Here is a 26,684-nt window from a genome sequence, read left to right on the forward strand (position 1 = left end):
TAGAAAGGGACACAAAAAAGTGGTCAGGTTGGGCTGAGAAGGAAGGCCTTTGCAGGGCTGGAGTATGGTTCATCTACTGGGCATAAAGTACAGCACTGGAAATATCTTTTCCTGTGAGGAATCCACCTCCAATGCAGCTCTTTGAAAGGTTCAGTCTATTCCTGAGAATGCAAAGCCTGGTTTTGGCCAGAGAAGCTTATCAGCACTTTTATACCATAGAAAAGCAAAGAGCATTTACTTTAATTACATATTGACAAGTGGAAGAAGAAGTGTTTCTGAGTAAAATACTTCTCTGTTTTTGTTACTTTAAGAAGTAATAAACTATAGCATTGAAAACCTGAATATTAGTGACTAGGATGTATTGAAATGACAATATTCTGTCCTGGCAATGTTAGTGGAACAGAATGAGCTATTTTTAGTTCGCATATGTTTTGGAAGTGTTGACATCAGATAGAGACTTGAAGTGGAGCTGCATTATTTCACCTCTTTAATTAGTAACCCACAGGTGACATTTACATTTCGAGACTGATGATATTTTTGTGGAAAGTCACATAAAAGCCTAGTATTTATGGTGCCCATAAAATCATTGAACTTCATCTTGCTGCATAATGGCAATAGTTAGAAGCCTAATTACACTCTAAAACCTGCCTGGAGACTGGGCTACAGTCACTGAACATGTTCAATAGACCGTTATGCTGGTGAATTGTAGTCTGATTCTTGACATTGGCTGAAGTGATAAATTTTTCCTTCTAGGTCCTAACAGCGAACGGTTTCAGTAAGATTTCAAAATAATCTGAGAATGGAATAAACTGGGCCCCATCTAATCAGCTGTCATTTTAATCTTTTAATATTTTTTTTCCTTTACCCAAAAGCAAGAAATAAAAAAAAATTCTAGAAGTGTGATAAAGGATCACATTAAAACATACATCTTGCTCTTCTTTTTCTGCTTCTGGCAAATCTCAACTTAACATTCTCCCTGAGAACTCATGAAACAAGTGCAAGTGGTGTCCTTGACCTCTGTGGGCAAAAGACTGTAAGAGAGAATTTGAATTTGCACTTTTTGATAGTTTGGTGAAGTTTATAACTTCTTTTTTTAACCTCCCTGCCCTATCTCCTCAACTCTTACAGATGAACTCTTACACAAGTAATTATTCTACTTAATTTCCTGATTAATTAAATCTTGTGTTATTCTTTGACATTATATCTTTCTTTGAACTATATATGGGAAAGTGCATATCCAAATTATATGAGCATTTTCCCCTGCTATTTTGTACAAATGTTATACCTCAGGCTCTTCTCTCTAAGTCATTTATTTAATAAATTGTTATCCTAATCAATCTGTTGGCTACTGTTTTGTTAATTCCATTCTCTTTTCTCTTTCTTCATTCTTCAGTTACCCCATTAAGATTTAAACTAGTACTATTTGTACATTTGAAAATACCAGTAATGAATACTAAACATCTTGACTATTCTTCCAGGTTTGTTGTCCATACAACAATGAATCTGTTCTTGAGGCTGGCCAGAAGGTGTCCCTCAAAGCTGAAGCAGATGTATCTGTGGGGTCATTCCTACTAATTTTGGATCAGTACTTAAAGGTTCTTCCACTTAAGGAAGTGGTCCCACAGAATTTAATAAGTGGTATTTTTACTAGCTTTTTTTCCTTCCTTCTTTCTTCCCCTTTCCTAAACTTTATCCACCTGTGGCTTTAGGTACCTTTTTCTAGTTTTGGAGTCCAATAGAAAGGTTAATCAAGACATTCTGTTTATAAGGCATCATGTCTCCTTTTAACAGTAACAGGGTCTACAATAATTTACTGCATAGAACTACTCCTACATGGTGACATTTACTTTTCTGTCCCATCATGAACGGAACAGTTGGTGTGTAAAATCCTTGGCCATATTGGTTACCTAAAAGTATTCACCAAGTAACTTCTGTGGGTTATTTTAGTTTTGCTTTAGGAATTTGTTAGTTGAGATTCAAACACCACCACTGATAGTGGGATACACAGTCCTCATAGTTGTTACTCGCTGAATGAAAGAGGATACTACTTAGTGAAAGGTAGTTGTACCTAAAACAGTACCTGCAAATTCAGAACACATATTTTGCAAGTATTGTCCAATATTTGCTTGCAATTTTCTGTTTCCTTGATGATGCCTGCCAATAACTTATCTTTCTGGAATATTTAACAGAAAGCAAACACAAAAAGGACACAAACAATTAAATGCATATTTAACTTTGAATTCAAGCCAATATTTGGTGTTTTGGGTATTCTGCAAGCACTTTAGTAGGTAACTAGATGTTTTGACAGAATTCTACTTCTCTTTTGCTGGACTAGGTTGATCTTTTTAGTTCCCAGAAGCTTTGTTGGTTTTTCACAAGTTATTGTTCTCATGGTCTTGCACTTTAGTGTTCTTTGAAAAAAATACCTAGTATTAGATAGGCAAATCATTATACCCTTCCTAAATAAACTTTATAGTGAGAAAATAAGACCAGCATTGAGCTGCCACATGTGTCTTAGAGATATTTAGTAGTGATGACTTTTTGGATTTGTTGTGAGGTATTTATTTGGAGATCCACATCTGTGTCTATAAACAAAATATGTCCAGCTATTCCTGGACTCTGCCTAGCCTAGCAAAACCCCTTGTTGAACTGGAAGCTGTAATGCAGCTAAGGGCTGGCTGTGTAGGTTCTTCTTCAAACATGCATAGTGCCATAAACTATTATTTTTAAATCCAAACCAGCAGTATTATGATGACTTGAGGATTCCAAATGCAGCTGCACACAGAGGTTTCTGTCACCACTGGGATCCTGTTATATAACAGTAAATACAAGCACAGCCCTGTTTCCATAGTTTATAATTAAAAGAACATGAAAAAGATTGAGTGTGGAGGCAGGGATATAAAACATGATTAATTCGATAGGGAATCATAAGTAACTTACACTTTACACTAGAGTAAAGTTATTACTTGTTTATTTCAGAGGCATAAAATAAATTGTGACCGTTCAAATGGCATTATAGAAATGGTGATGGATCGATTTACAATTGACAATGAAGGTACCTACACAGTACAGATTCAAGATGGAAAGGCCAAGAACCAGTCTTCATTAGTTCTCATTGGAGATGGTATGTTCACTGAAACATTGAAACTTTGACTCTGATGAAGAAATGAACTTCAATTATTCTTTGCATAATTTTGTGACTAACTCATTTTTCATTCACCTCTTCAAAAATTTAGCATTCAAGGCAGTATTGGCTGAGTCTGAGCTCCAGCGAAAGGAATTTCTCAGGAAGCAAGGTAAGACTGAGTAGATTGGTGACTTTAGGCCCAGTTTGGAGCTAATGATGATGCATCCCTGGTGAATACTAAGTGCTTCCAACTTCCATTGATTTCATTAGAAGATGAGTATAGTGCACAGTTTAAGGAGACACTGAACCCTTGGTGGATCTTATTTTCCAACATTGTCATATGATACATGCAGTTGTGACAGAACTTTCACTAAGTAGAGAAATAAAGTGTGAGTCCTTACAAGAGGTTATCTTTGCTCAATATTCATGAGAAGTGTGCCTACTGTAGGCTCTGATCCAACAAAACATTTCAGCACGTTTAGTTTTAAGCATACAATTTGTCCCTTCAATATAATTGACAGAAGAGTAGACAGCATAGTGTCAGACAAGGAAGATTAAAAACCTGATCCTGTGGTTTCTGTCCAGGCAAAATTCCAGGAACTAAATGTGTATTTGTTGCATAGTTGCTATACAATTACAGAGTTTGTTATATACTTGTCACCAATATTGTTTGCAGCTGAAAATAAGAATTGCTGTTGGATACCTAATTCAGAATTCTATCGCTGTGAAATCTTTAAAAAATTGAGTTTGAACTCCAGTTTGTAATTTTCACTTGGCAAGCACATGGCTTTTAGGGTAAAAGTAGCAATAATAATTAAAAACATTTATTCTAAATAGCTTAGGTAAGATTCTCTACATAAGCAATGTAATTCTATTATTTTCTATTTTGGGGGGAGGGGGATTTTTTTTTTTTTAATAGATTTAGGAAAGAAATTATACCACTTACAGCACAAACACACAAGATCTTTCAGTTCTCAATGATTTAAGTGAAAAGTCTGGGATTTTGTTACCTCCCAGGTCTGGATATTGCAATTATGGGCCCTGATCCTGCAGACACTAAATTTAGTGACTTGAATAACCACAATAACTTTAAAAAGGCTATTTATGTCAGTAAATTTACTTAAGGATATATATATTTGCAGGATTGGAACCTCAGTGAGGAAAAAGAATATTTCCTGTTCTGCTTATAATGTTTAATACATTTTTAAACTTTATATAATTTGGACAAATTATGTCTGGCATGGGATTTCTGCTTTGAACGTTTAATTGGGTATTTGGATACATTTGTTTATTTTCCAGTTCCCTTAGCATTAAATACATTGTTTGTACACTTGTTTGTAGCTACTCTGTTTCTTTCCTATGCTTAGTTGGCAATTGGGCATAAACATATTTAGTTAACTAATTTGTCTCACTCACCATTTTACACTTTGGAATATTACATGACTTATCATACAAACAGAGATGAGCCTCAGGTTTCTAAGCTGTACTGTAGATGCCTGAGTCAATATGATAAAAACTTACTGCAGGATTTTCCTTCTTGTGCATGGGTAGTTCAGGAGTTCCCTCTCATTGTTCTGGTGTAAGGATGTTATAATATAATTGTCATCCTTTTTCTTTCTTTCACTGGATCTCTCTGATACTCTTCATTCTACAACATATGCTTTAAGACAATTTTGTTCCTTAGGTCCTCACTTTTCAGAGTTTTTGTATTGGGAAGTTACAGAAGAATGTGAAGTTTTACTTTCTTGTAAGGTGAGGAAATATACTTGAAATAATTTGTTAGAATGTGTTGATTAAAAATTGAGGTAGGAAAATGTGAGGAAAGATTCTGACATTTTTAAAATTAAAATTTCCATATGAAAACTTTTAATTATTATTTAGAAATATTTAAAATAAAAATTTCTGACTTACTACTCCTCAGCAGTAGTCTTCATTAAAGCAAAACAAAAAAATAGGACATTTCTAAATGTGTTAGGTGATCTAATTCTTTATAATAATTGTGAGCCATAAAAATAATTTAAACAAAATATTCATCCCTTAATGGTCCTTCTTCCTTCCTCAAAAAACAACCACAAAAATCCAGAGTTCAAACTCTTTCCTCACTGTTTTCTGATTTGGAGGTTCCTCTACCAAAGCATCTGTTATTTAATCAACTGTAACCAAACATGCAACAAAGGCTTCTAGAATTAAAGTTATAAAACATGATTTTTATTATATTTGGCTAATGACTTTTGAATCTTAACTAATGCTAATGTGCATGGAATTCAGAATAACTTCTGCTATTAACATCTTTATATGCCATTCTAAACAGATATATTTTATTTTTTGTTGCTCTTCTAGAGTGACTAATTAGAGATCTGAATAACTAAGTTAATTGAATTCAACAGGCATCAAACTTTTCTTCATTGCCTTTTCCTGTAATATGGACTCTTTTGTATTAATTTTCTCCACTTCTTTTGAATAAGTCTTTGGCTTTTAATTAAACTAACTTGAATCATTCATTATGAGCAATTTACATGCACATTTGTGTGATTTTTTTCCTTCGTTTTTTTCTGCTCACTAATTAGGAGACCTTTAACCTCAACTTATTCCCAGCAGAACTGACCTGGGTGGTGAAGCTGCCATTCTGTGTGCCCCCATTTTAGGGCTCAACACTCATTAGCTAACATGGTACCTTTGCATAGCTGGAGTACTTCATTATCTCGACATGCATTTGCCTCTGGCATGAACCCTGCTTATCCTTTCATTCACATGGGGAATTAAATGTTGCTGAACCGGTTATGCTAGTGTTAATTCTCTACAAATTAATCTGAAATTATCCTTCTTTTCATTGACTGTCGAGTCTGTTCATACCACTGAAACTATGAAAGGCTGAGTGTCTGATTATATACTTTTCACCAGTGTACTTTTTGTTCATAAGGTCAGAACATTTTATGTAAATGAAATCTAGGATGTGGGCTGTTTGCACACTCATCATTTTAACTGTGCCATTGACCTTATAATGTTTGTTACTGTTAGTATGTGGCTGGCCATTAGGTTCACATGGTACTGTTGTTTATGCCTGTTTAACTGATATTTGTACATAGGAAGAATTTGAACGATAAAGCCTGGATTTGTCCTACGAACTTCAGACAGCTGACATGCAGGTTAAAAGTGTGGTTGCCCTGGGCTATTTCTGTGGTAATAAAAACATCCAAGGAACAATCTCTGTCTCCCCAGGCCATATCATAGCACTTGGCCCAGGTCTCTTCTGGGCTCTGTTTAGTGCTCCTGTGCAAAAATAATTGTAATGGATGTTTTTACCTCTTGAAAGAGCCTGGGATAATGTGAAGGAAGTACCTGTAAGACAGGGCTTTTTGCCTTGACTTTCTCAAAGGCCATGGCATGAAATAGGGGAGTTAGGAAACCAGGCCAACTGGAAGCTTGTGTAGGGCAGAGAACTGACTGTATGATCCAGGTCCATAACAGTAATAATGAACAAATATGGATTGTGTTATAAAAGAGTATATCAAAAGTAATACATGTTACCTCACGTACCACTTATTTTCTATGTGATTGGACCTGACTGACTTTTGATTGACTTGGTATTTAATTCTGAAATAGCTGGGATTGATGACCTTGTTCTGGGTATTGTGGCCCCTGCATGCCAGTGGGACGTATTTCTCCATCTGAATGATAATTTGATGGTGTTTGCTTTTTATTGTGTATTTTTCCTCATACACCAGCATCTACTATCATTTTTCTTCAAGTACTTCTAAATTTCAGAACGTTCAGAAGCTACTTGTTCTTGAATAACTTTGACCCTTATTTGCACTGTCTGTTAAAAGCAAGATTTTTGGTATGAGGCTAAACAGCGAAAAAGGTAACTTTTCATAGTAAATGTCAACATGAAATAATTTCAGCACTGCAAATTGCATGTGTCTGAAACTCAGTCTATTTATTGTCAGATTGAGTGCTAACAGTCTGTCGTGGTTTAATCTGGCAGGCAGCCAAATACCACACAGCCGCTCACTCACTCCTCCTGCCCCCCCAGTGGGACGGGGAGAGAATCGGAAGGGTAGGAGTGAGAAAAACTCGTGGGTTGAGATAAAGACAGTTTAATAGAACAGAAGAGGGATAATAATAATAATAATAATTATAGAATATACAAAATGAGTGATGCACAATGCAATTGCTCACCACCCGCGCTGACTGATAACCAAGTAGTGATCTGTACTTCCTGGATCACGCCTACCCTTCATATACTGAGCATGATGTCACATGGTATGGAATACCCCATTAGCCAGCTGGGCTGGCTGTCCTGATTATGTTCCCTCCCATCTTGTGTACCTAGCTCAGTCAGTGGGCATGGGAGCTGTCCTTGGACTAGGAGGGCACTTAGCAACAACTGAAAACATCAGTGTGTTATCAACATTCTCCTCGTACTAAATCCAAAACACAGCACTAGGAAGAAATTTAACCCTATCCCAGCTGAAACTAGGACAGTATTCACCCCTTATTCCATACCATTTATGTTATGCTTAGGTCTCACATTTTTCGATACATTTCAATTAATCACCACTATATTTCTTTTTATATATACTATATATATATATATATATATGCACACACAGATATCATTCCCTTGGTCTATGGACTATCCCTTTAAAAAGTCCATTGAGTTCATTTAGTCCACGACTTTGGGCTCCATCTGTCATAACAGTTTTTCAGGGCCGGAGAGATGGTGTGTGGTGTTGGGCTGTTGCGTCCTGAAGCCAGTTCTCTTTCCGGTGCTGCTGCGCTCGTCCAGTTCTATCATCGTTGCACTTTGCTCGGTTTCATCAGAGTTAGTTCATTCTTCATTAATCTGGGTGATTTTCACTGCTATACCATTGATAGCAACCATAGAAATGATGATATACAATATCATACAACAATTGACATCATAAAATTCAGTTCATTGGCTATTTTCACCCAAAATCAAATCCCCGTGAGGTACACACCGGACCTCCCCATCCTTTCGCATCACCCACCAAGTGCACCCAGGTCCTTGAGCAAAAGCAACCCCACGGATGGGTTTTCCCTTGCCAGAGGCAGGAGTAACCCAGACTGTCTTTCCCAGCATATTTCTTATGTGCACCACAGGGACTTTATCTCCATCTACAGTACGTAAGAGTCTTGATTGGGCAGGGCCAGCTCGATTAACAGACCCTCTAGTATTGACTAACCAGGTGGCTTTTGCTAAATGTGTGTCCCAATGCTTGAATGTCCCACCACCCATTGCTCTCAGTGTACTCTTTAGCAGTCCATTGTATCTTTCGATTTTCCCGGAGGCTGGTGCATGGTAGGGGATGTGATAGACCCACTCAATGCCATGCTCTTTGGCTCAGGTGTCTATGAGGGTGTTTTGGAAATGAGTCCCGTTGTCTGACTCAATTCTTTCTGGGGTGCCATGTCGCCACAGGACTTGCTTTTCAAGGCCCAGGATGGTGTTCCGGGCAGTGGCATGGGGCACAGGGTATGTTTCTAGCCATCCAGTGGTTGCTTCCATCATGGTGAGCACATAGCGCTTGCCGTGGCGGGATTGTGGGAGTGTGATATAATCAATCTGCCAGGCCTCCCCATATTTGTATTTCAACCATCGTCCTCCATACCAAAGAGGCCTTACTCGCTTGGCTTGTTTGATTGCAGCGCCTGTTTCACATTCATGGATAACCTGTGCAATAGCGTCCATGGTTAAGTACACCCCTCGATCATGAGCCCATCTATATGTTGCATCTCTTCCTTGATGGCCTGAGGCATCATGGGCCCACCAAGCTATAAATAATTCACCCTTATGTTGCCAGTCCAGATCCACCTGAGCTACTTCAATCTTAGCAGCCTGGTCCACCTGCTGGTTGTTTTGATGTTCCTCAGTGGCCTGACTCTTGGGTACGTGAGCATCTACGTGACGTACTTTTACAACCAGATTTTCTACTCGGGCAGCAATATCTTGCCACAATGTGGCAGCCCAGATGGGTTTACCTCTGTGCTGCCAGTTGTTCTGCTTCCACTGCTGCAACCACCCCCACAGGGCATTTGCCACCATCCATGAGTCAGTATAGAGATAAAGTACTGGCCATTTTTCTCGTTCGGCAATGTCCAAGGCCAGCTGGATGGCTTTCACCTTCTCCTTCAGTAGTTTGTGCAACTTGGCGAATAGGACTCCAAACAGCAGCTTTCCACCTCCGATGCTTTCCCACAAGGTGACAGGACCCATCAGTGAACAGAGCATATTGCTTCTCATTTTCTGGTGGTTTGTTATACAGTGGGGCTTCTTCAGCACGCGTCACCTCCTCCTCTGGGGATATTACAAAATCTTTTCCTTCTGGCCAGTTCGTGATCACCTCCAAGATTCCTGGGCGACTGGGGTTTCCTATTTGGGCCCGTTGTGTGATCAGTGCGACCCACTTACTCCACGTAGCATCGGTTGCATGATGTGTAGAGGGGACCCTCCCTTTGAACATCCAGCCCAGCACCGGCAGTCGGGGTGCCAGGAAGAGCTGTGCTTCAGTACCAACCACTTCCGAAGCAGCTCGAATCCCTTCATATGCTGCCGTTATCTCCTTCTCAGTTGGAGTGTAGCGGGCCTCAGATCCTCTGTATCCCCGACTCCAGAACCCTAAGGGTCGACCTCGAGTCTCCCCTGGTGCTTTCTGCCAGAGGCTCCAGGTAGGGCCATTCTCCCTGGCTGCGGTGTAGAGCACATTCTTCACATCTTGTCCTGCCCGGACTGGCCCAAGGGCTACTGCATGAACTATCTCCTGTTCAATTTGTTCAAAGGCTTGTCGCTGCTCAGGGCCCCATTTGAAGTCGTTCTTCTTCCTGGTCACTTGATAGAGAGGGCTTACGATCTGACTGTAATTTGGAATATGCATTCTCCAAAAACCCACAACGCCTAACAAAGCTTGTGTTTCCTTTTTGCTAGTTGGTGGGGACATGGCTGTTATTTTGTTGATCACATCCATTGGGATCTGACGACGTCCATCTTGCCATTTTATTCCTAAAAACTGGATCTCCTGTGCAGGTCCCTTGACCTTACTTTGTTTTATGGCAAAACCAGCCTTCAGAAGGATTTGAATTATTCTCTCCCCTTTCTCAAAAACTTCTTCTGCTGTGCTGCCCCACATGATGATGTCATCAATGTATTGCAGGTGTTCTGGAGCCTCACCCTGTTCCAGTGCGGTGTGGATCAGTCCATGGCAAATGGTAGGGCTGTGTTTCCACCCCTGGGGCAGTCGGTTCCAGGTGTACTGGACGCCCCTCCAAGTGAAAGCAAACTGTGGCCCGCACTCTGCTGCCAAAGGGATTGAGAAGAAGGCATTAGCAATGTCAATGGTGGCGTACCACTTGGCTGCCTTTGACTCCAGTTCATATTGAAGTTCCAGCACGTCCGGCACGGCAACACTCAGTGGCGGCGTGACTTCGTTCAGGCCACGGTAGTCTACTGTTAGTCTCCACTCTCCATTAGACTTTCGCACTGGCCATATGGGACTGTTAAAGGCTGAGCGAGTCTTGCTGATCACTCCTTGGCTCTCCAGTAGACGAATCAGCTCATGGATGGGAATCAGGGAGTCTCAGTTGGTGCGATATTGCCAGCCGAAACTAGGACACAGTCTTTGACGAAAAATTGTTGAAAAGCATTAAAGGCTTGTTCTTTCAGGCTTTGTTCAAATAAAATTGCCACTAATGTCTTATGACTACAGGAACAGACACTTTGTAGTTACTGGTAAATGTAAAATGCTGCTCGCTTTTCTCAAGCAAGGCATTGCTTCAGGCCAGGTTGTGATCTCAAATACTCTGTCATAGTCCATAGCAACCACACTGGTTATTAAGTAGCAGTATATGTGATTAATTTGAGCATGTTTTAAAGAGATGTCCAGGAATCAGTATAGGAGGCCCTCCTATTTGTCTAGTCACCTCTACAGAGAGCTTTCACAGAGCTGTTCATCTATGGAATGACTTCTCTAATGTGAAAGGGTTAGAAATTGGTGCATGTTTTCTACTCCAAGCAAGCCACTTGAAAACTATTGCAGATTTGTATTAACTTCTAGGCTGCCCTCTATCCATTTGTTCAGTTCTTTTTTAAGGAGGCTTTTTAAAGCAACTGCCTGGGGACTGAGAAATGTCCTGCCAGTTCTGTCCTTCTACCAAAGCCACACTGACCGGGAATTCAGGCTATGCATAGAAATACCATTGCATTTTTGTGATTTTTAGAAGGGTATGGGGATAGTGATGTCAAATAAACCATAATATTTCTGAAAGGGAGAAAAATAAAACATATTGCCAGGGTTTCTAAAAAGAGCTGGGCTTTTAGCTTCTTTGAATTCACAGTTTGAGGTCATTCATCCAGCGATTTTAAGCATCACCAATACACAATTTACATTTGAAAATTATAGCAGTACTTGAGGTATAGTTGTAGTCTATTTATGCATTGCTTAGATGAGCTGCTGCTAGTACAGCAAAATTCTGGCTTTCAAGCAACTTCTCTGCATTTGCACTATGTTGTTAAGCCCCTTTGTGTTGGGAAAAATTGCAATTTGTAGGATTCCTCAAGTCTTTGTACTTCCCATAGGACACAATGTAGTAGAAAAAAAGGATTTCTGGTGCAGCTTGCAATTTTGAAGTCTCAAATGCTTTCAGAATAGTAATTTCAGTTGCTCTCTGCAGTTTAGCCCTGAAAGACATTGCTTAGGTAGCTGGGATAAATCTGCAAATGGGCTGAAGACTCTCTAAGATAGGGCCTAACTTCTATGTTACAGCTCTCTGGAGACACATGGCAAACACAAAAAGATAAAGGAGAGTTCAGCAGCTCTAATTTCAAAGATACTTCTCACAGATATCTCTAGACAAACTACAACCACATAGCAAAGGTGCAATACCCTTTAAGGGAAGAGATTGACAGGATTGCCTTTAAGGAATTGACAGGGCTCTGAAGCTGTCAGGTGTATACTTCTGGCCAGTTCTGTGCTGCAAATAAATACTGTAGGACTAAGATTTGCTTGGTAGGACTTGGTTGAAACTTTTTTTACTTAGCTTTATTTGACAGGTGTTATAGAAAATGGCTCTTATGTTAAAAGTACCTGTGTGACTACCTACAGTGCGATACCTTTCTTCAGGACATAGCTAGGCTTATGTGTCTTTTCTGTTTTACAGGTTGTGAACACAAAGAAGGAGACTGTTTTCAAGTGGTATAAGGATGGTTCTGGGATTGACGTTGATGAGGTGCCTGATCTGCAGAAGGGAGAATGTCATCTCAGTATTCCCAGGGTACAGTATCACCTACTGATTAGAAATGACAGCTTCTGCTTGGCATGCTATAGATTTGCCAGGCAGAGCACTAAACCAGCTATCATGATTTCTGTGATCCGTTTTAAGAAAAACCGTATTTGCTACCTTCAATTAGCTGCTGAGTAACTAATGCCAGTAAAAGAGTATCTATTTTTGTTATCAGCTCAGACAGTTCATGCTTAAGTTGCTTCAGCGTCCTCAGGCGAACTCTATCTCGTTCTTTCTTATTGCTCCTTAATTTTTCAATTTGTTCAAGCACCTCATTTCTGACAGTGCTTCAGTTTTATTGCCTAAAATGAATAGGTTTGAGGTATATGGCTTCTTAAGATTTATCTTTATGCAAACAGGATAACTTAATTTGTGTCTAAAGCCTTAGCTTGCATGGTTGCTGCCTTCATCAAGTGCCAAAACCTCCCCGGATCGAGTTTTTCTGCTTTCAGCATAATGTGTATTCCATTTAATTGATTTATTTATTTTATTTATTGGTTTCATATTTTTCTAATTTCCTTCCTTCATTTCACTTGCAAGAGGATACTGACTTTCCAGTAGCTTCATTTTTCTTGAGTAGACTGTTTTTGGGGAGGGTGGTTTCTGTTTGTCTTGAATTGTTTTTGTTACCTGTCATTCAATTATATGATGCTTCTACTATGATTTACTTGCTTGTGGACTTGTGTAAGTCTAAGACTCAGTTAAATAACCTCCAATCCATATATAATTATTTATATATTTCCCTTCAGGTTTTAAAATAAGTTAAAATAAAACCACACAAACTAAAAACCCCTACTGCCTTTAATACAGTATCACTGTGTTAGATTTTAGTAGGTAAGCTCTCCAAGGGTAATGAATTCATTATTTGCTTAGCAAAGATATAATTTGACTACAGTTGCTGATTGAATGAAAGCTACTGAGTTGATATTTGGACAGTTAAAGGATATAGATCTGTTGTTATGCTTTACATAGATGATTCAAAAAAGTAATCATTTTGGTTGAAGAAAAATTGCATTTCTAAAGTTTGTGTGGGTTGAAGATACCCCCTGTTACATCTTACTACACTACTTGTAATTTCTACTGACCAGGATCAGTAGAATTGTCTTTTTGGAACAAAAGAAAAACCAGAGTTTCTCAAGGCAATTGAACTGAAATCAGAATATGTTTTAAGTTTAAGAACCAACTACAGCTCCATAAAAAAGCATGTACAAGCCATTCATAGTTTCCATCTCATCTCTGGTAATATTATTTAACCAGAATGCAGTACAACGTATGTTGTTTGATTTAGAAAATCATGCAGGGGTTGAGCAAATGTTGTACTACTATCAAGTTTGTTAGTAAACATTTCGTGTTTTCCTTGTAGCTGTCTCGAAAAGATGAAGGAGTTTATAAGGCGACACTATCAGATGATAGAGGTCATGATGTATCTACTCTTGAATTATCAGGAAAAGGTAACATTCAGTTTACTATATTGAAATAATGATCTCCACATGTTCTCAAGAGCTGTCAAAGATCTATCCTTGCAAATGGCAAATTAGCAAACATTTTTGGGGTCTTTTGCGTTTCAATTCTCTGTTATAGAGGCCTGAGCTGCAGATCACCACTTTAGGAGGGGCAACACTGGGCATTATAATGATTAATCTCTAGCACTCTGACAGGCAAGAAATGAAGTAAGTTTCTAATCAGACAGACACCCCCTTTTATGTGATATCTTTTGTAGAGAGCTCCCTCTCTCTCAAATTTATTAAGCTTTAATGTCTACAAAAAACCCTAAAGCACCAAAGTGCTGAATATTTTGATGTGGGACTGTCAGTGGGGACTGAAAGTTATTTTGATTGTAAAATCGTAAAGCTGTTTTGTGGGTTAACTCCAGTAGGCAGCTCAGCCCTACACAGCAGCTCACTCACTCCCCCTCAGAGGGATGAGGGAGAGAATTAGAAGGGGAAACATGAGAAAACTCATGGATTGAGATGAAAACAGTTTAATAGGTAAAGCAAAAGCTGTGCATGCAGGCAAAGCAAAATAAGGAATTAATTCACTGCTTCCCATCAGCAGGCAGGTGTTCAGACATCTCCAGGAAAACAGGGCTCCATCACACATAACGGTTACTTGGGAAGACAAACACCATCACTCTGAACATCCCCCTTCCTCCTTCTTCCCCCAGCTTTATATGCTGAGCATGATGTCATACGGTATGGAATATCCCTTTAGTCAGTTGGGGTCAGCTGTCCCGGCTGTGTCCCCTCCCAACTACTTGTGCAGCCCCAGCTTACTCGCTGGTGGGACAGTCTAAGGAACAGAAGTAAAAGGCCTTCAGGCTGTGTAAGCACTGCTCAGCAATAGCTGAAACATCCCGGTGTTATCAACACTTTAGTGTTTAGTCACAAATACAAAACACAGCACCATACAAGCTGCTATGAAGAAAATTAACTCTATCCCAGCCAAACCCAGTACAATCTCTGCCCCTTATTCCGTACCATTTATGTCATGCTCAGGTCCCACACTACCCATATATCCTCATTAATCACCTCCTCCCTTCCTGTCCTTTGATATATACACAGATATCATTCCCTTAGTCTATGGATTTTCAAATAAGGTGTATCCTGACCACTGGAATAACAAGAGGTATAGTAGTTCTCCATCTTATGGTCAGGGTTCCTTCCAGCTTCCAGAGACTATACTTCAGGTATGGCAAGACTGTGCTGTGCTGGAAATGTACAATGAAATGCCTATTTAGAGAATTCACAGTGTCTAACTCTGTGGGTCCAGGAGGCTTTGAAAATGTCAACCAGCAAAACCACAAGAACTGCAGTGTTAAACCAGACAGTGGGTCTCCTAAATGGTGGAGTTAACCTTGAAATGTAAAGGATAAACAGAGAAGTTTAGCATGAACGGGGCCCTGAAAGACTGCATATTGTATGGGGCCTGTTAGTTCAAGCTCAGTGTGCATTGGCATTCAAATGAAGAAAAATGCAAGTAAGGGTAAGAGAATTTAGTCTAAAATGCATGGATGATAGGCATTTAAATAAGGTTTCATGTGTTATCAGTTATCACAGTGAGCTACTGTAATTCTATGTATATTTAAATTTGATCAGTAAAAAAAATGTTAGTTTACTTCTCAGTCTATAGCAAAGACTGATTTGTTGCCAGCATAAATGATTTTTACTGAACTTTGGTAGAGAGACCTTCCCTGGGCTTATTTGCTTAGGTCCCACCAACTAGGCCAAAGTGAACCTGGATTCATCCCACCTGCATGTAGACATGTGACCCAAATAATGAATATTTTTTGCTGGGTCCTAATAGAGGGAGAAAGACGTGTTCAAAAATTAACTCAGTTTACCAAAGATTTTAACATTTTTTTTCAGCAGGTTGGGGAAGTACCTGAAATGAGAGGAAAAGATGAATATCAGACTGAGTTCTTAAGCTGTGGTTTACCTCAAAAGGCTGTATCATTACTTGATAGTGTCTCAAGCATTTTTCCACTGCATAAATTCTGCCCATTATTCTTTCAGAAAAAAACATTCCATTTAGACAGTATAGGTAATATAACCCCACTTTCGCAGACATCTGTAATGTAATGTATATATAATATGCAATTCATGTCCTCATGTCAACATGCCAGCATACTGGAGTTTGCAGACGGTTACAGAATTGAATCATGATTTATTTTAACAGAGACAAAAAATGTGCAGATGCAGATCAACACAGACCAAATATACAAGTAGTATGTTCTGAACTTCATGCATTTTGCTGTCTTCCCTATTCATAAAAATTCTTCAGCCTTAAATATGCATTCTTCAGATTATGGTGCTTCTTTCTTTCTCTCTCTTTCCATTTTACACAGTGACACTGAATAGGATTCTTCTGCTGTGAGAGAGTTCCCCCCTCTTCTGCCCTTGTCTCCCCTTCTGCAAACCCATCAGCTCTGTGATATTTTAAAAGTTTGATATGACACCTCGTTTCTTTCACTTTCTGTCAAAGGGGTTTACATTTGTCAAATCCTACAGGGAGCAGGTGAAAACTGTTTTCACCTAGAATGCGATAATTTCTCTTTCCCCTGCGCTCTCCTTTGAATGTGAACTATCCAGTTTTAATGACCTTTTATTGTTTCTGGCCTGAGGGATACAAAGACATAGATTTGATAGCGGGCAGCTGACTCCACACACAGTGAAGATACGGAGGTGACACAGCATAGAATTCGTATGCTGTACACAAACAGTCTCCAGTTTGTCCCATACACCTGTTTAATGGTTTTCTTTGCCTAAGGATGTGAAGATTTCCCATATTGCTTTAATTAAACTGAACATAACAAAGCTATATTCTGATTGAATTTTGATGGTACACTTTCTTTTTTTTTTTTTCCTCCTCAGTGTACGATGATATAATTCTGGCACTGAGCAGAGTCAGTGGTAAGTAAATGTTGTCTTGGATTTTCATGTAGGTTTTTTATGTTAAAGTCATCTGAGCCTGAGGCAGACAATTTTTATTGTAAGTGGAAAATCTCTGAGAGTCATGATATTTATATTATTATGGACATGTTATTAAGTTTCTGAATAGGTAGTTGACCTTGCTAATTGACACTATTAAAAGGGAACAAAGCCACCTGGCTTGTTTGGTTTAGATACTGTGACAATGTTGTAGCAATAATTTTCTTCCTACTTCCCATTAGTAAATGAACCTTGATACAGAAAACGAGATTCTGATCCTGCTCCCAGTGAGAAGTTGGGAGTCATTCTACTGAAAGAACAGGGGTTGCACAAGAATAAAATTTTCGTGCAATTAGAATTATGGCACTAGTGTTTCATGGCAATTACATGACTAGCTTATCATTTCACAATGGATCTTGCTAGTCATAATGCTTGTATATGAAAAAAAAACCATAAACTCATAATGAACTTTCACCTGATATAAATCAGCAGATCTGCTTTGAGAGGCATGAACAACTGACTCTTTGCAGTAGTTGAAAATCATGTCCCAGATCTTGATTTTTCTTTTTGCCCTGACAGTACAAGTAGTCCATTTGACTGTTTCCTGTTCATTCCACTATCCTGTTTGATCCGCATAAATTCTATTTTACGTAGGTAAGTCAGCTTCTCCACTGAAGATCCTGTGCACTGAGGATGGAATAAGGCTCCAGTGTTTCTTGAAGTACTACAATGAAGAAATGAAAGTCAACTGGTCCCACAGGTAGATGAGAATATTTTTTTTCAATTTTATTTGAGAAAAAATGCCATCTTTATGATTTACTATTTACTATTCTGTGGCATTAATTTAGTAACTGGACCACATTAATGAATTTCTCTTTCCAGCACTTCATATTCTCTTTTCACATAGATAGTACATACAGTAAAAGAAATATTAACAGACTTGTCCAACACCTATCAGGAGGGCTGTAACAGCCAGGAAAAAAGAATCTACAGTATTCCAGCCTCTTATTCAACATAAGACTGTTTGTCTTCCACTATATTATCTGGTTGGTTCAAAGATAGCAAAATATTCAAGCATAGTTTTCTATTCAGGGCTGCCCTGAATGAAATTCTCCTCCAGTACTATGAATGCCAAGGATCTACTCTCACAGTTTAATAAAAGTCTGTATTGAGAAAGGATTTTTTTTTCCAAACTGATAGAGTCTTAAGTAATCAAAAATATTTTAGTTCTGTTCCTCTTCTTTTAAAAGATATTCAGTGGGGCACAGAATACTTTGAGAATAGCCCTCAGAGCTGAAAATATGATCAGAAATGAGCTTTAAAGTTCCTGGTAGTTTTCCACTCTCATGTTACATTAATCTTTGACTTTGGAGGCACTCTATTCATCTGTGTATTTACAGTTAAATGTGTGTTCAAATGCTTTGCTGTGTCAGGCTCTCATTTGTTTGAAACCTTGGGTAAGGTTTGGAAGGATTTTAAAACTCTTCAAGTGGTTTCAACTTTCACATTCCTTGATGGCCTACAAAGATGACATACAGTGAACTGGTCTGACTTGGACAGGAAGAGGCTGGTTTATCAGCATGTTGTCCTGGTTTTGCTATGCTGTCCAGCCCTTAATTTCTATGAAGACAGGAACACAAGCAAAGTGTCAGTGATCATCAGGTTCAGGGAGCTCAAGAACACTTCTGCAATGGTTTGCAGCTGTACTCATAACTCAAGGTTTTGTATTCAGTAAGTTCTGCTCCTTCTGTTAGTAAATGGATGGAAAGGAAATGAAAAATATTTTTTGCCTCTGCCTTTTACTATAGTTGCTTTAGTTTTAAAAGTGACTTAGTCCATTCCACCATAGAGTTCATAGAAATATAAAACTAGAGAATGCTACATGGCTAATATGGAAATATCAGCGTGCATATTTATATTTACATACAGACACCTCCCCCTCTCCTAATATTTCAGATTTTATAATGTCTTACATATTGATTGTCTTGAAGATCATTGAACACAGATTTTGAGCAAATAAAATTTCAATTCTTCCATGAATACAATGATTATAAGCCAGAGTTGTTAAAGCTAAAACCAAGACTAAAACAAATAAACAAACCAAGCAACCTCCTCCAGCCTCTCCAAACCTCCCTGCTCTTTTAAATGGGGTTCTAGCAATTTTTTTCTTGGAAAAAATGAAACACTAGACAATCCATGCTTTTTTACCATTGTCTGCACATCATGAAACATACCATGTCAATTTCTAGCTAGCTTTGAATTATCCACTATACTGCGTAGCAAGGAACATAACACAAGTCCTAAAGCCAGCATGCATCATCCATTCATGGCACAGTGGGGAATATTATATGTAGCATTTTCTAATATATAGCAGTTTCTATCTGGGTATCTAATTTGGTATGCTGAACTTAATGACGTCGTCTTATCAAGTCACTCCCCATCAAAGTAACTCTCCATCTATGAGCCAAATCAGCCCTGTCTGGGCAAATGAAATAATTGATCAAAGAGAAGCTAATGCTGACTTCATCTATTAAAAATTCCAGCTAAAGATGGTTGGGGAGGAAGGATGAAAAGAAATATTTTTTTAGTTAATGAGTGAGAGAGGAAACTTCTCTTCAAACCATTGAAAGTGGTCTGGCTTGCATGCTCTCATTAAATAGTTTCTTCTGTTTTCACTCTTCATGACAGATTATGGACCAGAACTCCTGATCTGAATCAGTAGGGCATTTCTTATACTCTTAGCTTAGGAAGTGATGATAAGTCAATATAATGCCACTGTTTTTTAAAGAGCTGTTTATTAATTACTTGCACTTAGGAAATTTGCTTCTTGCCCTGTTCTTAAAAAAAACAAAGGTGTATTTTGACTTGATGCAAGAATAATAAATTCTATGCAAATCTTTCATTGTCATCTTAATTGATTTTTGAAGTTAATGAAAGGTAAAGATTTTTTTTCTCATCAGAAAATGTTATTTGCCTCTAGTTTACTATTCTGACGTATTCTATGTTAGTGTGTATGAAGTGTACAGAACTCTAAAGTCATGCACCATTTTTGCTTACAGACATGTATGTGCATATAGATATAAACACAGATGATTGTGTATGTGGCAACTCAAGAAGAGTACAGGGATCTCGTTAGGTCATGCAGAGAGGAAATTAGAAAGGCAAAAGCCCGGCTAGAACTCAACCTGGCCAGTGTTGTGAAAGACAACAAAAAATGCTTTTACAAGTATATTAATGACAAAAGGAGAGCCAAGGAGAATCTCCATCCTCTATTGGATGCGGGGGCGAATGTTGCCACCAAGGATGAGGATAAGGCTGAGGTACTCAACGCCTTCTTTGCCTCAGTCTTTAGTAGTCAGAGTGGTTATCCTCAGGGTACTCAGCTCCCTGAGCTGGAAGACAGGGACGACGAGCAGGATAAACCCCCCATAATTAAAGAGGAAGAAGTTAATGACCTGCTACGCCACCTGGACGTTCACAAGTCTATGGGGCCGGATGGGATCCACCCGAGGGTACTGAGGGAGCTGGCGGAGGACCTTGCCGAGCCACTCTCCATCATTTACCAGCAGTCCTGGTTAACTGGGGAGGTCCCGGACGACTGGAGGCTCGCCAATGTGACGCCCGTCTATAAGAAGGGCCAGAAGGAGGATCCGGGGAACTACAGGCCGGTCAGCCTGACCTCGGTGCTGGGGAAGATCATGGAGCGGTTTGTTTTGAAGGCGCTCACAAGCCCTGTGCGGGACAACCAGGGGATCAGGCCCAGCCAGCACGGGTTCATGGAAGGCAGGTCCTGCTTGACCAACCTGATCTCCTTCTATGACCAGGTGACCCACCTCGTGGATGAGGGAAAGGCTGTGGATGTGGTCTACCTGGACTTCAGTAAAGCCTTTGACACTGTCTCCCACAGCATTCTCCTAGAGAAGCTGGCGGCTCACGGCCTAGACAGGTGCACTCTTCGCTGGGTAAAAAACTGGCTGGATGGCCGAGCCCAGAGAGTTGTGGTGAACGGAGTTAAATCCAGCTGGCGGCCGGTCACGAGCGGTGTTCCCCAGGGCTCAGTACTGGGGCCGGTCCTGTTCAATATCTTTATCAATGATCTGGACGAGGGGATCGAGTGCTCCCTCAGTAAGTTTGCAGACAACACCAAGTTGGGCGGGAGTGTTGATCTGCTCGAGGGTAGGAAGGCTCTGCAGAGGGACCTGGACAGGCTGGATCGATGGGCCGAGGCCAACTGTATGAGGTTCAACAAGGCCAAGTGCCGGGTCCTGCACTTCGGCCACAACAACCCCAGGCAACGCTACAGGCTTGGACAAGAGTGGCTGGAAAGCTGCCCAGAGGAAAAGGACCTGGGGGTCCTGATTGACAGCCAGCTGAACATGAGCCGGCAGTGTGCTCAGGTGGCCAAGAAGGCCAATGGCATCCTGGCCTGTATTAGAAATAGTGTGGCCAGCAGGAGTAGGGAGGTGATCGTGCCCCTGTACTCGGCACTAGTGAGGCCGCACCTCGAATCCTGTGTTCAGTTTTGGGCCCCTCACTACAAGAAGGACATGGAGGTGCTGGAGCGTGTCCAGAGAAGGGCAAGGAAGCTGGTGAAGGGCCTGGAGCACAAGTCTTATGAGGATCGGCTGAGGGAACTGGGTTTGTTTAGCCTGGAGAAGAGGAGGCTGAGGGGAGACCTCATCGCGCTCTACAACTACCTGAAAGGAGGTTGTAACTAAGTGGGTGTTGGTCTCTTCTGCCAAGTAACTAGCGATAGGACGAGAGGAAATGGCCTCAAGTTGCACCAAGGGAGGTTTAGATTGGATATTAGGAGAAATTTCTTTACTGAAAGAGTGATCAAGCCTTGGAACAGGCTGCCTGGGGAAGTGGTTGAGTCACCATCCCTGGAAGTATTTAAAAGACGTGTAGATGAGGCGCTTAGGGACATGGTGTAGTGGGCATGGTGTGTTGGGTTGATGGTTGGACACGATGATCTTAGAGGTCTTTTCCAACCTGTATGATTCTATGATTCTATGTGGAGAGAAGGAGAATGAAGAGGGTGAACAAATTAATCTTTGGAATGAAAGCTCAAGCTAATGTTTCCAAAGTATTTCATACCCCCACTAGGAAGAAAAGAATATTCTGGGAAATTGCTCCCATTAGTTGCAATTTATCTGTAGTTTAGGAATAGTATGTTATCCTTTGTAACTTTTTATAGATGATCTCCTGTGGAGAATATACATGAAAAGAATGTTCAAACTAATTTGTATTATTTTTTTCCAGGGATTCTAAGATTTCTTCTGGTGAAAAGATGAAGATTGGAGGTGGAGAGGATGTTGCCTGGCTTCAGATAGTTGAACCCACTGAAAAGGATAAGGGGAACTACACCTTTGAAATCTTTGGTGGCAAGGAATCCTACAAACGCACACTTGATCTGTCTGGGCAAGGTATATTTATAAGACCATACTTACATTGTGACTTTTCATGGATTAAACAGAATTTACTGGCAATAATCAGAGGAATGACAGTAAAAACAGAAAGCCTTTGGTCGTAACCAGTTGTAGTTTAATTGCGTACCTGTTATTATCTTTTTAGTCTTATATCTGTTTTCACCACCAGTGGCATTGGGTTTCAGGGGTTTGGTTTCCCATTTTGCTACTGTATAACCCTGTATGCATTTTAAAAGAGCTTTAACATGGGTGTGTGTTTAAACATTTATACTGAGCCCCAAGTGCAAGTTATGTTCATGGACAATATCTCTCAATTGTTTTGTTACAGCTTTTGATGATGCATATGCAGAATTCCAGCGACTCAAGTAAGTGCTACATCTTTTGCATTTTAATGCTGTAACAACGGTGTCTTTATTTACAGAAAAAAATATTTTATTACTAATTTCATTAATATATTTCTCTTCCTCTCTTCCTCAACAATTTTAGGGCAGCTGCTTTTGCTGAGAAGAGTAAGTTTTTATTTTACATTTTATCAAAGGTGTTCTACAATGTAGCCTAGTGTTCTCTTTAAGGCATCCATCATGATATGCTGCCATAGCTTTCAGAGTTCTGTGGCTGCAGAAATCCCCTGTTAGCACATAATACTGCAATAATAATAGTAATTTGTGGATTTATTTGTTTTTAATTCCAATGGAAACCCACTAAAAATTTTACACACTTTGCAAGCCTCCACTGTATCTTGTGTCTGCAGAGCTTTTGTGAGGTGTGAGCTTCCGAGTGTTGTACACAGAGGCGTTGGCTCTGAAAGCTGTTAATGATACTGAATATTGGGATCTACCTATTAAGTAAAAAATTACTTGCTAATGCCTGATGGGCAGTGCTTGCTGAGACACAGTCAGTGGGGAAGCTTGTTTCTGTTAGGAACTGTAGGAATTCTGGTACTTTGATACCAATTCCCCTGGTAATGACAAGATGCTTCTGCCCACAAAGAGGGTGGCAGAACAAATTTTCCTTAGATCTGAGATACCACCAAGATGCTAAAAGCATCCTTCTTGCTTTGCTCTGTGCCCAAAGCACAAACTGTCAAGCTCAGCAGTAGCTTCAAGGTTGTTTTTTGTTATCAGTTTAGAATGCTATAGCACAATCTCTGCTAAAAAATCTGAGGGGATCATAAAATACATTAAAAAGAAATAACACAAAATATCACAAAAAAAGTATTATTTTACATTTAATTAACCAGGGACTACAGTTTTTTTAAAGATAAGTCCAAACAAAAGCTGTGACTAATATGGCACCAGGTTATAAAATCATTAAGAAATGAGTAATTTTGAGGTCTAAACTTCACATGGTCCACATATTTTTCTTTAACTCCTAGATCGTGGTAAAGTCATTGGTGGTTTGCCTGACGTCGTTACTATAATGGATGGGAAGGTAAGGACAGTTTTTGTCAATAAGTCATGCTGACTGGTGAGAGGTTTGCTTTGATGGCAAAAGGGGAGGGAATGCAGATGATATCGTAGCAGCTGAAAGCAGAAGGAGAATAATTTAAACCATGTAATGGTAGTCATTTAATTGAGACACATGCAAATTCTAAGTGAGCACAGCTACCGTAAGCTGACTATACAGTCAGAGGAGGCACAGCCTGATTCAGATCTTAGGCAAGCAAGGTCAGCCTCAAGAGGAGCTGGTCTTGTGCTAATTATGTAGAGGCTCTGAGTTAACTGCATGCTCAAATCTGGCCTGGCTTTCACCTCTGTGTACTGAGCAGAGCATTTCAAGGGGAGAGTCCATCCTGCCCTGTAGAAGAAACGGAAAAGGCAGGAGGAAGCAGCCACTATCTGAGAGCCAGTATAACAGAAACAAAAATTAGGTCCCATTCTCCAGCATGCCAGACATAGACTGTTATTGCTGGTAAGCGTAAAGGAGGGTAAAGAACCTACCTGGGCCAAGGGGCTAAACTCTCCCCTCTTCCTATATATTGGCAGATAGCCCCATTACAATATATAATTAGGGGAGATTGAAGGCCAGTGAATACAAACTTTTTTTGACATCAGTAATAACTAAACGCCCAGATACAAAGTCAAAATTGGTAAATCTTCGCAAAGTCCCTTCCTACATCAGCTTGACTGGTGGAGATGAAATTTCATGATTCTGACTGACTGGTGTCCCTCACTGGGATTTTTGTCATGGTGGCGTGGGATCTCATGCAACCTCAGCCCAAACTCTCTGGATACTAAGATAGAAGGAGAAGACTATTAATCTGAGCTGCTGTTAGTCCTCACAGGTGTGAGGAAGTACTGGAACTCAGTCTCTTCATCCTGGGGGTGAGTTCCAGACTCCAGACACCCAAGTCTTCAGTCCAGGAAAGACAAACTCTTTTCATCCTTCTCACACAGACAGCAAGTTCTTGTCTCTTTCTCCTGAAGCAAATCTTCTATTGGGTGCCCTGTCCTTCCCCATAGGGAGAAACTAGGTCTTCAGCCTGGGAAGAAAAATTACTGAAAGAGAACAGGGTAAAAAAAAAAAAAAAAAAAAAAAAGAAATCTGCAGTATTGTGCATGATGCAGAGGAGGTATTTGGAAATGATTATCCAGCACTTCTCACAGCACAAGAACTAGGGAATGCCTAATTACATGGTCATTACAGGCTTTAAAGAATCAAAAGGAAGTATTTTTTCAAGTGGTTCATAATTAATTGTGCCTTAGTACCCTAGGCGAAAATAGATTTCGGTCCAAAAAAGAAAATAGGCAATGTTATGAAAGTAAGCCCAGCAGGGGCCATTAAATACAATGTTCTCGACACAACTTATGCTTATAACTAGTTTAAAAGTCACCAAATTGTGGAAAACAGGAAGGTATACTGGGAATAGGATCACATTATTCATCCTCTGTTATTTTTGTATACTTTCTTAAGCAGTTGCTTTTGACCTCTAAAAGGACTAAAAAGTCCATTTTGACCTCTAAAATGGACTTTCATTCTGACATGAGCAGATCAGCTCATGAGCCAATGTGACTCTTACCATCTATTGGCTATCAAAAGCATGTTGATCAGCCTGTTTACATCTCTTGGGTGAAGTGCATCTTCTGACGTTACAGCTGTGCTGCTCTGTGTGGAAACTGTCTTTCTTATCACCAGAATAGGAGGTTGCACACAACTCTTCCAACTTTCTGTGTACTTGGCCATTTTCTGGATATCCAGGAGCAGTCTCTTTAGAAAGATGGGGGGACATGTAGTCCTTGCAGTGGATGCTGAAAACTCTGGACCAGACAGAGATGATTTTCCTCTTGGCCCATTCCTTCCTTTGTTTCTAATGGGTGTTCACATGAGGTGCCTTCTTATTGTGCTAGACAGAGGCACCTCACAGCAAGAAAGCTAGTCTTTTAGGAGTTTAGGTGTAAGCCACTCTACGACCAACATCTTCAAACACTCTAACTGTAAGGAAACAACTCCGTGAAGTCACCCCTGACTGCATGCACAGACTAGCTGCCATTTACTCATACAATCATGCCCTAAAAACTACAACCTTAAATTAAGGAAATGCTACATAGTGTGTTTCCAGAAGTAAAAGGCTTCAAAGGAGGATTAAATAACTGAATGTGTGAAGAGAAAATCTCTGATTCCTGAAATCAGGCAAAACAAAATGGATCACAACGAAGTGAAACTTTAAAATTACCTCTAAATTAAATATGAACAGGTAGCAGGCAAGAGTTGTGTAATAAAAGTGTGAGAAGTAACTATAAAAAAATAAAAGAGCAGAGAGTTTTCCTCATGCAATGGAATGGTATAACTGCACAAATATATGGACACAAGACAACGTTTTACTAGTCCTTCTTAAGAGAGTATAAATGATTTTAGGTCACATCTATAATTTAATAAATTAGAACAGGCCCAAATGATCTGAAATGACTGTGGAATATATCTGTTCTCTGGTAAGTTTTGAATATTAACTTATTAAGACTTGATTAATTATTATAAATTAATTATCAACTGCTCTTAAATGAGGTCACTTTTGAGGGCAATAGTCATGAAATGTTGCGTAAGTTACAGAAAGGACAGTAAGATTTAAACTCTTGCTCTTAGACATTAGTTTGATTGATTTCCCAAAATTTTATTTTCGTGTTTGCATCATTACTTCTTTAAATATTTTATAGTAAGTCTAGTTCCTATAGGCTATAAGTTAACTTTACATCCTACATGATATCACTTCTTTAAGAGTACTCATACACTTAGGTTGTACGCAGAGCATGTAAATATTCCTTCAACATTCCTCTCCGACTTTGGAGGCAAGTAGTATGCAAGACTGCTTCTATTTGCATCTTTTGATCATTTAAAATTTCTTTCTGTTTTATTTTTTTCTCTGAGTTGTATCACACCTATTCAGTCGTCAAAAACATGCACGTGTGC

At 39.6% G+C, this 26,684-nt stretch overlaps 1 protein-coding gene across 1 annotated transcript in view; it reads left to right on the forward strand.

Moving 5' to 3' along the window:
• Nucleotides 1–26,684, forward strand: part of MYOM2 (myomesin 2) — an 82,856-nt gene that overhangs the window by 54,042 nt on the left and 2,130 nt on the right. Inside the window, exons 26-36 of the mRNA XM_075145186.1 lie at nucleotides 2,980–3,124; nucleotides 3,237–3,296; nucleotides 4,812–4,879; nucleotides 12,302–12,415; nucleotides 13,788–13,875; nucleotides 16,795–16,833; nucleotides 17,506–17,611; nucleotides 22,114–22,277; nucleotides 22,609–22,645; nucleotides 22,767–22,789; nucleotides 23,656–23,711. Coding sequence (XP_075001287.1) covers nucleotides 2,980–3,124; nucleotides 3,237–3,296; nucleotides 4,812–4,879; nucleotides 12,302–12,415; nucleotides 13,788–13,875; nucleotides 16,795–16,833; nucleotides 17,506–17,611; nucleotides 22,114–22,277; nucleotides 22,609–22,645; nucleotides 22,767–22,789; nucleotides 23,656–23,711 — 900 coding nt within the window. The remainder of the gene's footprint in view (nucleotides 1–2,979; nucleotides 3,125–3,236; nucleotides 3,297–4,811; nucleotides 4,880–12,301; nucleotides 12,416–13,787; nucleotides 13,876–16,794; nucleotides 16,834–17,505; nucleotides 17,612–22,113; nucleotides 22,278–22,608; nucleotides 22,646–22,766; nucleotides 22,790–23,655; nucleotides 23,712–26,684) is intronic.

The sequence above is a fragment of the Calonectris borealis genome, chromosome 3 (assembly GCF_964195595.1).
Source record: "Calonectris borealis chromosome 3, bCalBor7.hap1.2, whole genome shotgun sequence".
NCBI lineage: Eukaryota > Metazoa > Chordata > Aves > Procellariiformes > Procellariidae > Calonectris > Calonectris borealis.